The sequence below is a fragment of the Anser brachyrhynchus genome, assembly GCF_964034855.1.
Source record: "Anser brachyrhynchus genome assembly, chromosome: 1".
NCBI lineage: Eukaryota > Metazoa > Chordata > Aves > Anseriformes > Anatidae > Anser > Anser brachyrhynchus.
This window is the reverse complement of record NC_137694.1, coordinates 124,314,923-124,329,974: the sequence shown is the minus strand read 5'-3', so window position 1 is coordinate 124,329,974 and position 15,052 is coordinate 124,314,923. Positions and strand designations below refer to the sequence as shown.

Below are 15,052 nucleotides of genomic sequence, written 5' to 3'. Positions count from 1 at the left end.
ATCATATAGAACGGGCTATAATAAAATGTGACAAAACTGGACTTAATGCTTTGCAGTCTTTATTACTTAGTTTGGATATGGAAATGAGGAATTCCTGAAGGTAAGGGTTAGAACTGCCTCACAGAAGGTATGCTGGGGGAGGCCAGACCTGCGGGTGTCCAGGGCCAGGGAAGTCCCAAGATGCCTCTGAAAGCAGCAAGGTGGGAGAGAAGCAGGGCCATTTTATGGAGAGTTGCAGGGGAGTTGCAGGAGAGTTGCAAGAGCAAGCATCACAGGGCTTTTGGAGGGGACACAGTCAAGGGACAAAGTTTCTGAGTCAAGTCATCTGTCTCCCAAGTTGATCTCAGCAAATGTAAGCTTCCACCTCCTCCAGACAAGGGCAGCAACTGGAGGTGAACATGAGGGTCTTCTCTTTTTCCCTGCTTCCTCAGGTCTGGCTTTGCAGGGAGAAAACACAAGAGTGGTCCGAAGAGGTTCAATCACTGCTGCTGTGCTCTGACCTTTCCTAGTACAGTGAATGGCCCTCCCAAATCCATCGTGTTCTGACCTTCCTTCAGTTTTGTGAATATATATTTGTACATGTGCATGCTAGTACACATTATACACACACACTCATATATTTATAAATGTATTCATGCACGTGCAGACAAAACAGATAACAGGAAATAAGTTTAAAATCGAGTTCTTCAAAGCAAGGAAAGCATTAGGATAGACTGTGCTGACTTGCCATAATGAAAGCAAGGTAATAATGGAAATGAACTTGGCTTCTCTTGACACCTACCATACATTTTACCTAGCTGAAATGCACCAGACTGAGAAAAGAACGCCCACTCAAGCTAAGGGACAGGATGTTTTTTCTGTTTCAGCAGTCTAAAACTTTCACTAAATAAGGAGAGTCATGTGACTGATGTCTGGGGAACATTTCATATTTCTGCTCTTACACCTCTTTTGAGTAAATATTACTAGTCATGATGAAATCTGTTCCATACTGTGTGATGAAAAGAAATAGCACCAAGCACAAAATTGTGAATAGCCTGTTCATTCAATCTGGTGGCCAGCAACATTTAACTTGAATGTCTTAGGGGTTGCAAATTGATTCTTATCCTAGTCAGTATGTTGGGCCTTTTTATTGAAAGCAAGTGTTTTAGAAAAGAGTTCTGTTTCTTTGAATGTTTAATGCAAGAAGTCACTGCAATATAACTAGGGTTACTACGTCTGATGATCAATGGCAGCAATATATTGAACCACAAATACTGAAGGACAGGTTTAATATTTAATTACCGATATTTGGCCAACTTTGTTTTTTTTTTTTTTCTCAAATATCACTGTATTTTGTCAAATTCATGGGTAACATTTATCTTAAGAAATAAATCTCAGAGAGACCTTGAAGTATTATATCCTTCCTTTGCTCCTCAGAAACAAAAGGAGGAACGTGTCTCCTTCTTTAGCTACTAATATATTTTCAACCTGACACCCTTCATTTATTTTTAATGATTGATGTTATGAAGATGGCTTTTGTCATTACACAGACTGACCTCCCTCAGGGCCTGAGCTGAAAAGAGCTAATATTTCATACATTACTTTGAAAAACACTTCTGCCTTTTTCTGCCTCTTTTGCCTCTGAACTACCACCAACACACAGCAAGTGAGCAAATGAAAAAAATGCCCGAGACTGAATGCAATGGAGCCAGGCTGTCTATTGTGAAAGACGTTATTTCTGAAGAGAAGTTTTCTTGATAGTTTCTTTTGAAATTTTCATCCCACTGAAGCCTATATGTCTACTTCATGATTTGTAATATTACCATTTATTATATTTTTTTTCTTGCAGGGAGAAGTTTTTCCTTTTACAACACTACGTATGGATTTCCTTTTACCCCTGGATTTTATTTGATAATTCCGTCCATTTCCCAGATAGAAGCCAAAATCGTAAATAACGTCTTCTCATTTGCAAGGCTATTCTTAGTTCTGCACTGGAAATGGCAGCCTCAGAAATAAAGCTTATCATAAATACAGGTTGTCTAATCATTTTCTTTCATGACTCAATGATAAGTCATATCCAACTCTAAGAACTCTACATTTAGAGGGGGTACACTTACTTTTTAAACATGCTAATCTTTCCTTTTGTAATTACAAAACCTCATCATATGTCTCAAATCCTAATCCCCTACTATCATTTTCACACCAAAAAAACCCTCTGATAATTCTTACAAAGTTAAGCCAGCATTCAAAATAGCATTATTCATTTCAAAATGGATAGAAATAGTGCTATCAGTAACAAGTTCAAACTCTTTTACTGGTAGAAGGCATATGGAATGTCTTACACACCAGCTGTAGACTTTCGCTTACATTCATGTCCTACCTAATGTTTAGAGATTTCTTCCTAAGCTCGCTCCATCTGAAGTTCATGTTATCCAGACGTCTCTGCAACAGGACGGCATCCTCAGAGCCTTCCAGGGATCTTAGTATTTTCTGCCCATTTTCATCCAGGTTGTGGAAGATGTCAGTATGACTATCGATTTCTGCCTGTAAATCCTATGGAAGTAATAGAAAACAAAATGTGTGATTTCTTACATAATTATAGAAGCTTTCACTTCTCGAAAGAGTGGAAAAATCCAGAGTCCAACACAGAGTTAGCACAGATTTCAGTTACTCCCTTCATGGCAATATTGTGTACTATACACACAATCACCTTTCGTTTTTGCATGAATCCATTGAATAAGGACTGTATTTCCATATGGAGCCTACTGAACAAATTTAGAAAGTTGAAGTCTAGCTTTTGAGCAGCAACAAATTAAGGACAAGATATATTTACTGTGCTGACGAGGAAAACAAACAAACAAATAAACAACCCCCCTGGGATTTCAGGTAAATCTGACCTTCACGTGATAGGTCTTCCTGTGCAACATTTTCAGCTTGAGCTGGGGACTGCAGCACCGCTCCTGCTGCATGGCAATTCCAAGAAATCTGCGCGTCTGCAGCAGCAGAGCTTTAAAATGCCAAGTTCCCTTACATTCTGTTGACAGAACGCATTTCAGATCACAGGCCTCAACAGTCAATAGCAATAAACAGCTACTTTGTGCTGTACCAAAACACTGGTCAGGGCCATGGCTGTAGGAGGGCCTGAGAATAGCGAAGACCCAGAATATGCAACCAACAGCTTATGTTGAACAGCCAGCTCTTCTTATCACTTTGTAACTGCAGGCCAGCTCTCCATTTTAAATTCATTTTTCCCCCTCATTTTTAGCAAGGCTGCTTCTGCCAAGAGAACATTCCTTCGAGAGCTGCCTGGTACCAGCATTCCTGCCTGCCCACGCGCTGAATGGAGCCTTTGTGCACGGGCTGCCCTGCTCCAAGACGCTGCACGCTGCAGCCCCGCGAGGTCACAGATTCACCCGCAGAGAGCAGCAGCTGAAACAAGCTCTTTAAACTGAGAGAAAATAATAATAAATTTAAACACACATACACAAGCGCACACGTAGTTTATACATAGCCACATTTGCACAAAATCGTTTCTGCTTTCAAACTAAGTGCACCGACTGAGTGAATAAAGCTCTTCATTTTCTCATGGGATGCTTGGGCACTAAGAGTTCTGGTTGTGGTTTCTTGCTGCCTGAAATGGGAGTGCTGGGGATGAAACGCGAAAGGGGAAATGGCTGATGGCATTTGCGGGCAAGACCCAGAGCTAACTGAACATCACAGATGGTCCCCAATGGAAACTTGTTCTAGCTTGCTTTATAAAAATGACTTTGAAGGAAGGAAGCACACAACTTGCCTACTTGGTGTGTTCCTAATTGAAATGGTTTGGTTGGATTTTTTAAGTGCAGTGTTAGCGACACTGAATCATAAGTAGGTTGTCCTTGTTCAGCTACTGCTATTCCAAGTGCCATTTGTTGTACTTTGCTGGATACCCATTTCATGCACAGCAACGATTAGCACTGTATTTGGAGCAATTTCAAGGAGGGCTATGAATGCCTGTGGTACAGTATAGGAGTTCTTATCCAAATACTTATCTATGTTCACCCTAGCAGTATAATAGGAATGACTTCGGAATACACCAGAAGTAATTCAGCAGAACGCAATTGTATTATAAATACCGTATTTATTGATTGATGTTAAATACTCACAGGAATGAAGCCATTTTCTTAGCGCAGGCACTAAATGTGGCAATTGCAGTTCTAATCTAAGAATGGGAATTTCATCACCTGACCTGACACACAGGCTAGGAATTTTGAGAGAGTAAGAATTAAAAATCTTTTAGGACCTGATGTAAAGTTGCACCTACCTATTTTAAAATAGAAGAATTCATTCTATCTTTCAGAGGAAGAGAGAAAGAATGCTTTTAACATAGCTATAAACTGGAGGAAAGCAAGACTTGGCCCTCAACAGAAAAGACAAAGAATCCGTATGGTTCTTCAAAATAGGCAGAAAAACATATTTTTGTCAGTCAGGAGGTATTTAAAGATGTTAGGGACTTTATAGAAAGACAGTGGAGAGTTGCATAAAATAAATGTATAAATTTATATAAACGCATACACATTCCTATCCTCAACAAATATATAAAAGTTCTATGCCAGAGTCGTAGATTATAAAAACAAACAGAATTTTCCAGAATTATTCCTTTTTGAATTTAAACACATATTTCAGAGAAGCAACCTATTCTGATTTTTAAAAATGCTATTATTAAGGTACATAAACGTGTATGATATTCCAGGTATGAATACCATCACTTGAAAATTTGTACTTTATTTCAAGTCTGAATGTTGATAGCTTCAGTTTCCAGCAGCTATATTTTATTTATGTTTGCTTGACTGAAGAATACTTTATTACTAAATTCATTCTCTTCGTGTATGTATTTAGAGATTTTAAGTCAGTCCTGAGGTTATGTACCATAAAACTGAAGTAAATAGCCAAAATAATATAAGAAAGGAGAAAGTTCATATTAAAAAAAATAATAAAATAAAATCACTTTTAATGTCTATATACTTCTGAGGTCCTTCCACATTTCAAAATAGATAAATCTATTGCTGTATGAAAGAATTATCATATTTTTACCTGTTGCAAAAAATTCTTAGTTTGTAGGGTGGTGATGAAAATAGCTTCCTCTTCCTCAGCGAGAACATGAAATATGTACATCAAATAACTATTCACAGTAGGAACTTGTCAAATCAGGGCCCTCTTGGTATTTTATCACACTCAAAGTACTTTATAACAGAAAAGTAAAAATAAATGCACTTACACACTTTTCTTGCCTTTAGAAAAACTCTCTTATAGTCTTGACATTCTGTGCTTTTCTCCCCACACATAGATATTTCTGATAATAAAATTAAGCCTATCTTTTTTATTTCAGAATGCTACAGAGTACCACAGTCAAACCGGACAGTTAGTTAAATGGGTAACAAACATGAAAACTGAAGTACTCTTATCAGAAGCTAGTATTCAGGACCTTAGTCCAAATTATCTGTGTAAACTACACATCTTCTAATAATCCTAAAAACAGTTCACTCCATCTATGCAGGTAACATAAAGAAACAAGACAACAACAGAGGTATTCACTCCATTTTGGTTGGTGTATTTCAGATCCTTTCTTTGTGACTCCTTGTCCCAAGAGAAGCAGAGTGCATGTATGAAAAAGATCTATAAATCTTTTATTTGTTTTCTGAAATAAATAATTTCCATGTTTCAAAAATAGAAGTGAAAGATCAATATGAACTAGACTCTTTTTCTTGACAAGAATAAAACAGGAGGATGTACTTCAACTTATAAATTGCTATTTGCAAAAGTCATTACACATCATACCAAGAAGCATCGAATATAGACTAAATATAGACTATTTATTGCCTTTCATCTTTTCCATTGTGTTCAAGCACACATAGGAATTGCAAAGGATGAAAATCAATCCTGGTATAATTTTGCTAAGTTACTGTTGGACTTAAGCTGTCTCTGTACACTGCTTTTTTGTTGTAGTGGTTATTACTGGTGTTGTGTGGAAATACATTCTCTTGAAGAAGGTAGAAAAATAAAATACAAATAACAACAACAACAAATACAAAAACAAAACATTGGCTATGGTAACTCATTGATGAGTAATGATTATTAGCCTAAGTTAATTTTCAACTTTCCCACTTTTTTTTTTTAAAGGTGACTAAGAGTGAACTACTTATAAAGAATTGCCTCCCTATCATGACAGATTTGCCTAAGAATTCCATAGTGAAATCCTCCTTTATTAAGGCAAATGATAGTTAGATGATAAAGTGTATTGTAAGACTTGCTCACAGAAACCTGGTTGAATAGCTGTTATAGGTTTCTACACATTTAAAAATGTGCATTCTCTTTATTATACTATATAGAATAAGTCTGTATAGTATTTATGCTTCTCAGTAATTCTGTTCAGCCTATACAGAATCCAATTTTATATCAAAGGTTAGAAGACTTCATAAATAGCACAATGACCACCTTAATTTCTATATTCTTCCTCATTATTGAACAACACTTGAAACCGTAAAACCATCAGATACTCAGCAACTCAGGACTAAGAATGATAATCCCTATGATAATACCACATAGCAGATATAATCCTTTAAGAATTCAAAAAGATGGGTTATTTTATCAGAAATAATTAACAAACTAGTGTAAAAATCCTTCATATCCCATATGCAATACATGGGAATGACATATGGAGGACATGACACATTGCAAATCTGCCATTATTTTGGCAATAAATCAGAGAGGAATTGGTAGGCTGAAAGTAAAATTAAGTCCCAGAAAAAAAATAATTAGTTACGTTAGTTGGACTACACATGAGTCAGACTAAGACATGGAAATTAATGTAGCGCAGCTGACAAAACATTTATCTTTTACAAAAGGTAGAAACAAAATTAATTACGTAATAATTTAAAGAAATTAAAGCACTTAAATCCTCCTGTACAAACTCAGCTCTGTCCTTGGAATTGTGCTTTTCATTTCTAATGAAGCATTTTACATTTTCTAGTTACCATAAAGTTACTAATAAAATAAATGGGGTTAATTGAGTAAGAAGGCTCAGAAAATTAAAGACAGTACCATCTGATTAAAGGAAATCAGCATAGAGGAAGAAAATTCGTCTTTACTATCAATAATTAAAAAACCAAAGTCAGTCTGTATAGTTACCTACATGTACTCAAAGCATCAGCAATTCAGACCTGAGTGGCTATACATTACTCAAAAATACTATACTGCATGGTACTAAGGTTCTACAATACTAATACCGAAATGGTTAGAAAAGCTACCAAAAAATTACTGAAAAAAAATCCTAGACCTATATAATTCTACTCCAGCTGTGTAGTTAGCCAAATTAATCATCTTCTTCATACTGTCAGAATAATTTATATTTTCTCAGAAAAATTTCTGGGAAAAAAATAATTTTAAAATAGCATAAAATAGTGGCATATTTACATAAGCTTACATAAATACACATGAAGCATAGGAACTGGAGGGAACGTCTATTTTGCAAGCCTGTGCAGCACAGCTTAGGTACCTTAGTGATGAGATGCCAGCTTATGCATCCTACTTGCTTTTATTTAGCTACATGTCTAAGCTGCTGGAAATCTTCATTTTTGCCTAAAACACTAAACTTGGTGCAAGGGTTCAGAGAGTTTGACATCTTTTTTTTCAATACCCTTACAGACTCTAGGAACTTTTGGAGGTGCAAAGATCCATGCATATGGCACCTTTGTCAGGATCAGGGATTATTCTTTTGTCTGCTAGAGAAAGGAATAGTTTCGAGGGTTATGTAGTTCTGGTGATGTTGAATTAATGGCTACAGCACAGGAAGTCCAATGCATTTTTAAACGCAAGAGCTAGAACTCAGTGCAAGATGCACTTGATCTATTTCCTTTGTTCCTAGCAAGAGTAAGTCAGTTTGCACCATTCTTTATGATTGTCTTTCCTTGTGAGCTAGTCGTTACCTTCAAAGTATTTGAACAGGGAGAAAAAAAAAAAAGTCACTTCTTGTAGGTTGGAAACACTGTCTTTTAGATTAATGCTGGAACATAATTCTGAAATATTTCTTCTGCTTTGCAAGACACTACTGGTCCAACTGGAGTAACTGCTTTTAAATGTAATCGTTCTTCTCAGACCCAGTTATCCTTTTTTTTTTTTTTTTCTTCTTTCTTTCTTTCTTTCTTTCTTTTGGAGCTGTAGATCAAAATACAACTAATTCAGGTAAGAATTTGGGAACTATATAGTTCCTGAACAATCTAACAGTGAGAATCTAACAGCGATAAACATAATTTTTTGCTACTACATAAACCACCTGAACTAACACAGCCAAGACCTTTTACAATGAATGAATTGGGAAAAAAGCTCTTAATCTCTCCATTGAGCTTTTAAACCATTCACTTTCCCAGACCATAAGCAGAACTTTTATTGGGTCTTAGAATGGGAGCGTTTACTGAGCAATTTACATAATGATAAAAACTTCTCAAATTAGATTTAAAATGTAATTAAAGGGCAGACTTATTGAGTTAAAAGCATTGTTGTGAAATGGCTATACATCATCATGCCATGAAGCCTCCTATTGAGCTAGCCTATGGCATGACCCCAATTCCAGTCTGGTATGATTACATCTCTGAGTTTCATGCTAATGACTTGATTAAAAAGAAAGATAAAAAGGTCTTTCTCTATTGGGAAGATAAGCTTATGAATATCATTAAGGCAATTCTAGGTTCCCAACACAATTTTCAAGATAACAAAGGGTAAGAGTTAGTCCTCAAACAGAGAGGCAAATGTTGATAAGTGGAAGCTAAAAGGATAACTTCACCCCACAGAAAATAATCTGTGTAAGTTGCAGCTATCACTGTTATGGTTTTAAATTCTGTGTATCAAAAATGTAAGAAAGGAACAAAATTCACATTTGAAAACTTTCACCTAAAATAAGATTAAAAAGCTTTCTTTAGCAAATTTGGCCTTGTCTTCATAAATAAATAAATAAATAATCCTTATGATCAGGCACAAACAACTTTCAATTTAGGTTATATTCAGGTGATTGAAACAGATTAAATGGAACATTCTAGGATATAGCTACTGTCTTAAAGACAGCGTGAGCTTGGTGTGGGCTTCTTAATTTCATTAACAGTGAGCTACCTCAGCTATGGAGTAGTAGCTTTAAGAGCAACAACACAATCATGTGAACATGCTTATGTTTTAATTGTGCAAATCCTCTTCCACAGGACTGGCTTTTCAAATATAGCACAAGACCCTACATTTCTCCCTTTTCATAATGAAATAATCTAACTTTTTTTTTTTTTAATGAAACCTATAGCAATTAATTTGTATTCAAAAATAATTAAATACATTTCATTACATAGTAGTATTTCCATGTAGTTGGGGGGAGTTTATGGATTTCTTAGTGCATTTCTGAAAGACTGAAAGAAAACTGAATGACTACTTTCATTTACATTTAATGAAATACAAATAAATACATAAAATAATTAATCTTTAAACACACAAAGCTATCTATATTTACAGAGTTAGTTTCACCCAGGATTTGATGCAGCCTTTGCCATTAGATTAGACAAGTATGAACTATTCCGGTAATCGTAACTTTAATGGAAGATGTTAATTTTTACTGTTTGTTTGTCCTTACATCTACAAGGGAAATCCTAATCAGAAAGAAATTTCATTTTAGCTTGAGATTACACCAAGGGAGAAAAATTCCTAGTCACCACAAAAAGGAAACACTTTTACTGTATGATGTAACTATATTTTACTACCAGATTGTATACTTAATGACCTACAGGTAAACGAATGCAGCAAGGCAAACAAAGCACATATTTTAAAGTGGGAGTTGCAAGAGTTCTGCATGCCAGAAAATCAGCCACCTCTACTGAGATGTCTAAGTATGGGATTAGATATCTGACTTTGCAAATCATATTCGAGGTTTGGGTGAATAGGAGGGAAATGGCATAAATATGCATGTACTTGTATGTACTCATACACACAATTTTCTGAAAAGTAAAAACCATTAGGCCCATTACAAACTAACACAGTTTTGCAGATTTCATAAGGTAGTCTACTCCCAACAAATATGCTGGTCCTGACCCTAGCACTTCAGTGAATGTCTGATTCCATTACACCTGCACATTCTGTCAGCACACTCACCCTGTCAATCTTTCGGCAATTTTTTTTTGCAGCAAAATAATTACGTTGCTACTTTCAGCATGTCTAATTTTGCCCTCTCTCCATTTGCCAGAGATGAAACAGTAGCAGCACAAAGGCAGCAGCATCCTCTGCAGGAACATTTACTTCCACTCAGTTATTCAGGCAAGGTCTGAAAGTCCTGCTGGATAATTTAGAGAGCATCTACCTCTATTAGTTCCACTGACATCTCAGTGCTTCCAATTAATACTGATTTTCTCTTACAACAAGCAGCCAGAAAGGCTGAACTGCACAACTGTCTCAAAGCCTGGAGAAAAACATCTTAGGAAAGAAAAAAGAAAAAGGTTTACTTCTCTGTCACAAACCTGTAGTGAAATATACCTGAGATTTGCTAATTACATATAACCATTCCTAGAAGAAGAATTACTTGTATGTACAAACTGTCTATGCTTCACAGAAAAGTGTCGAAGATTTCAATGCACCAATGCGTACATTGACATTTCATGTTACCACCTACAGAATTCCAGATATACTTTCACCCCTCCTCTAATACACAGACATAAAAAATCCTCTTCCAAACCCTTTTAAAATGACAGTTTTGTTCTACACATCATCCTAATTCCTTTTGTCACAAATACTTTTTGCAATCTTTCTTCTTTTTAAAATAAATTCTGACATTTCACTTTTTTGTTGGTAACATTTTGATGCCTGAAGAAAAATTATGATTTCTATAGCATGATGTTCTATTAATTGAAACAATATAAATTGTTATTAAAACTGTAAAGAGAACAACACAGAACACAAAGCAAAAACTAGAGGCCTCATACATTATGCATTGTGAAAACTGGTTCAGAACAACAAAATTTAACAGTTTTAGGGTTCCTTTAAAAGTTAGCATTGTTCCAAAGATAATGAGATTTCAATTAGGAATGTACACTATTTCAGGTGTTACTCTCTTCTGAGGTGCAAGACCTGCTGCAGTTAACTGTTCTTAATCAAGGCCAGGTTAAGGAGGATGGGGGGGGGGGGGGGGGGCGGGGGCGGGATGCTGAGAAAGCTCTAGTACTCTGCATTTACTTATGTCAAATCCTCCCAATATGAGGTGTCCTGAGGCAAGCTCAGGGAAGACAAAAACCTGGGGAGCAGAAGGGCAAAAGTACACTTAATCTCAATTTTCAGTGGGAATACAGACCATGCTAGCATGGCCTCAGGTCTTCTGACCGTCTAGGTTTTAAGCAAGAGATGTCAAAAGTTACCACAGAGAAAATGCCTTGAGGCAGTCAAGTGTTAGCAAAGTTATTTCAGTCCTTGGATGTCAGATTTTCCTGTCACCACAGAACAGAAGTCACTGAGTGCTGGGCAGTTCACCCACTAACAATGAACATGAGCTGGGTTTAGACTGCCGTGAGACACGTTAGGTTTATCCTCCTGATGACACGCCTGATACAACAGCAACCCTGCAAAGTAGGAGGGGTACTGAAGGTTCAGACATTTGGTGAGGAGCCAATGGGCCAAAGCTACTATCTGTAAGATTATGGCACCTCTCTGTGGGAATGGACCCCCCTGCTAAATGCAATGATTGGAAGAGCTACAGAAGCTCAGGTAGCCCTACAGAGACATTGTCAAAAGGGTTGATGTGGTGCCAAAAGCCATTGGCATCTGGACCAGGGTGGGTGCAAAAAGGAGCTGCAGTCACCTGCAGCCCACTGTAGGTCTTGGGTGGACATGGTGCTCCAGCCTTCCCCAGTGGGCTTTTCCTTCTTACCCTCCAACCCCAAATCCTCAGCTCCCTGCTCATGGCACACACTGATCACAACACCAGGACTTTCACTTTTAAACCAGCACTATGATTTTAAAATTAAAATGCACAGTATTACCTCTGGTCTAATCATTTGTTGTTAGTACCTACGAACCAAGATGTTTAAGCATTCATCATGCTATTGTATTGGAGTACTGCATTTGTGAGGAATTTGACATAAGAGGAAAAGTTTCAGACTTATCAGTCTTCAGCTCAAAGAATTCCTAGTGCTTTCAGTTCTCTCAGAACATCCAGAACCACAGGCAGATATATCCAGAAGTACGCTCTACTATAAAATGCTTCATATGATATAATGTATATTGACTGCCTCAAAATAAGTAAATAACTAGCAGAAGTTCAGAAGCTGAAAAAAGATTTTTTTTTTTAAACAAAACAACAACTTCAACTATCATATTGATTGGTGTCTCTATGGCAAAGTCAAATCACATTTTGTCGCATCCAAAAATCAAAAGCAAAGTTGAACAGGATGCATGTATCAAGGGATCTCCTGAATAAGATTTACATTTTGAAAGCAATTACTTGGTGTTTTCTAGGATTTCCTAGCAAGATGCATTCACTGCTACAATACACACAGTCCTGGTTAAAATGACAAATATTATTAAAATATAAGTAGTTCACCAGTAAATTTTGACATGCAGATAGACTTCTTTTTTTAATCTTATTTACTTATTTATTTATTTTCAGAGAAATGCTATTTTGGAGAGAAAATCAGCTTCTGTTCATGATTTTCAGTTTGACAGTAAAAAAAAAATTAATTTGACTCACTGACTCTCATAGTCACCAACTGAAAAACAATACACTCGTTCCCTCTACCTTCTCTGCAATTCTGGTTAAATAAATTAAAAAAAAAAAGCGCATTTAAAATTTCATTATCATACTAAAAACGAAACAGTTTTCATTTAGAGGCTGTATTGGTGAAATCATGTAACTGTTTTTGTTTTGATCTACATAGGAATAATCAGCTCCAAGATCTGCACATAGAGACAACCACCTAAAACCATTATTAATGCTTTTCAAGGCTTGTTTGTATTTTGATGGAGGAAAAGTGAAAGCCTATCTGAATTTTGCCCAAAATGAAGACTTCTAACAGTAACAACAGAAAGATCACAGCCAGAGAGACAAATATAGATACTATTACAGAAATAAGGTGAAAATAGCTGCTACATTATTTAGTTTTCTACATCACAAACAGAAAAAAAAAAAGAAAAAAAAAAGAAAAGTGAAATACATACTTTTACAATTCATGTATAGCATTAGTACTGAAGGAAGAACTGAGGTGGGTTTGATCAGCATACTGTAATAGAATCCAAGTAACAAATTTATAGGGAATTCAAATAACAAACTTCCACCTTAGTATCCCTCTTTCTTCAAACTTAAAAAAGAACTCGGGGTTTAGGCATGTTCTCAGATGTTAGAGTACTCTCTTGCCAGAAAGTCAATATACTAGGCAGATCTTAAATACTGTAGGATTGTCATATGCTCTTAATTTCCTGTAGAGATCAAATAGGCCATCTTCTCCTGCTGTCACTCCAAAGTATGCCATCCATGGCCAAGTTTATACCCCAGAATTGCTTTTATAGCTCTTTGGTCAAGATCACTTTTCAAATACTTTATTAATCACAGAATTAGAACACCACAGCTACCAATCACCTCACAAAGATACTCTTTTGGCACAAACCTATATCCAGAAGTTTTTTTTTTTTCTTTTCTTTTAACATGTTGCCCTCATTAGTCTTGGCAAGGTGCTAAATATGACACAAACATGTGGCTGATGGTTTATGAACTGGTGATCTCATTTCAATTTCCGAGAAAGTATCTACCCAAAGTACTACAGACTCGTAAAATTTATGAAAACATGCAGAAAAGGGACTCAAGTATATTAGAAAACTGAAGACTTTGCTCAAACATATGGTCTGGTCACATTCGTAATACCTCCACAGGTTGAAAAAGTCATGTGCTGAGGAACACTTCACGGTGCTACAGGCAAACTTGGAAGAGTTGATGTCAAAACCAATGTATTACATTGTAACAAAAAGGATCTGGTTATCAGTTCATTATTCAAAGTAAATGCTAACAACTAATTAAGAGGGGAAGTAGTAATAATTTAAATGGAAAAAAATTAAAGGTAAAAAGCAATTATTATTGATACCTGGTTTATCATACTTGTTTTACTCCCACTTTCTTATATAACAGACACTTCTGAAGAGTGTTCATGTAACATACCCAAAGATACTGCTTTTGTATGGACATTGCTGAGAATGGGTAAGAGAAGCAGTATATGCTGAGTTAAAACCCAGGAACTCCCAGCCAAGGAAAGGGGCAGGACTGCAGCCATCTGCAATGGATGTTCCCAGATTCTCAGGATTCAATCAGAATGTAGCCATCATAATAAATAATAACACAAAAATTCAATTTCATTCTAAAAAAAATACTCTTTGTTCATACATACCTATTAGTTATCACATCTATCTGTATCAAACTGAAAGAAGGTGCACCATTATTGCCAAAAGATAACTTTGGACATAACAGAAATGCTCTTCTTTTTATACACCTAGTTTTCTTTGCATTCTCTGCAGAGAAGATGAATAGCATCTCTCATATTTACTTTTTTTTTTTTCAAATATAGAATAAATACAGAAGAAAAAATACAGATTGTATTTAAAGACATCAAAAACAGGCACGTGTTTTTTAACAAGGACAGATCCAGATGTGCTAAACATCACCTGCCATTAGAATGTGCTCAGAAAGTCTCTGTAACCTTTGTTTTTATTTATTGTCTAAACCTTCAGTCTTAATGATTAATTCAATTTCCTGGCATGGATAAAATTTCACACTCTTCTTGGATGATCTGACTAAGCTTCTTTCTAAGTTAGGTACTCTCTAATATTCTTCATTTCAAAAGAATTTATTTACCTTCAAAATGAAAAAAATGCTATGAAGTTATAAACAAAAGGGATTTCTAGCACACAGTAAAATGGAATTCTAAAATATATAAGCTGGTTGCCATGATTGAATATAAAATGCTGAATATGTTTAACAGTTTGTGAAAGTACTGTATGAGAGGTATCTGTTTAAGAGTAAAAATATTCATGAAGTGAT

General features: G+C 35.9%; 1 protein-coding gene across 27 annotated transcripts in view; it reads right to left on the bottom strand.

Moving 5' to 3' along the window:
* Window positions 1–15,052, bottom strand: part of DMD (dystrophin) — a 1,241,121-nt gene that overhangs the window by 198,297 nt on the left and 1,027,772 nt on the right. For 26 of the 27 annotated variants that reach the window (XM_080576230.1, XM_080576221.1, XM_080576232.1 and 23 more), the window contains one exon: window positions 2,360–2,532. In XM_080576230.1, coding sequence (XP_080432356.1) covers window positions 2,360–2,532 — 173 coding nt within the window. Of the gene's footprint in view, window positions 1–2,359; window positions 2,533–2,876; window positions 3,029–15,052 lie in introns of those variants that run through there. The other variant, XM_080576237.1, reaches the window with a different exon arrangement.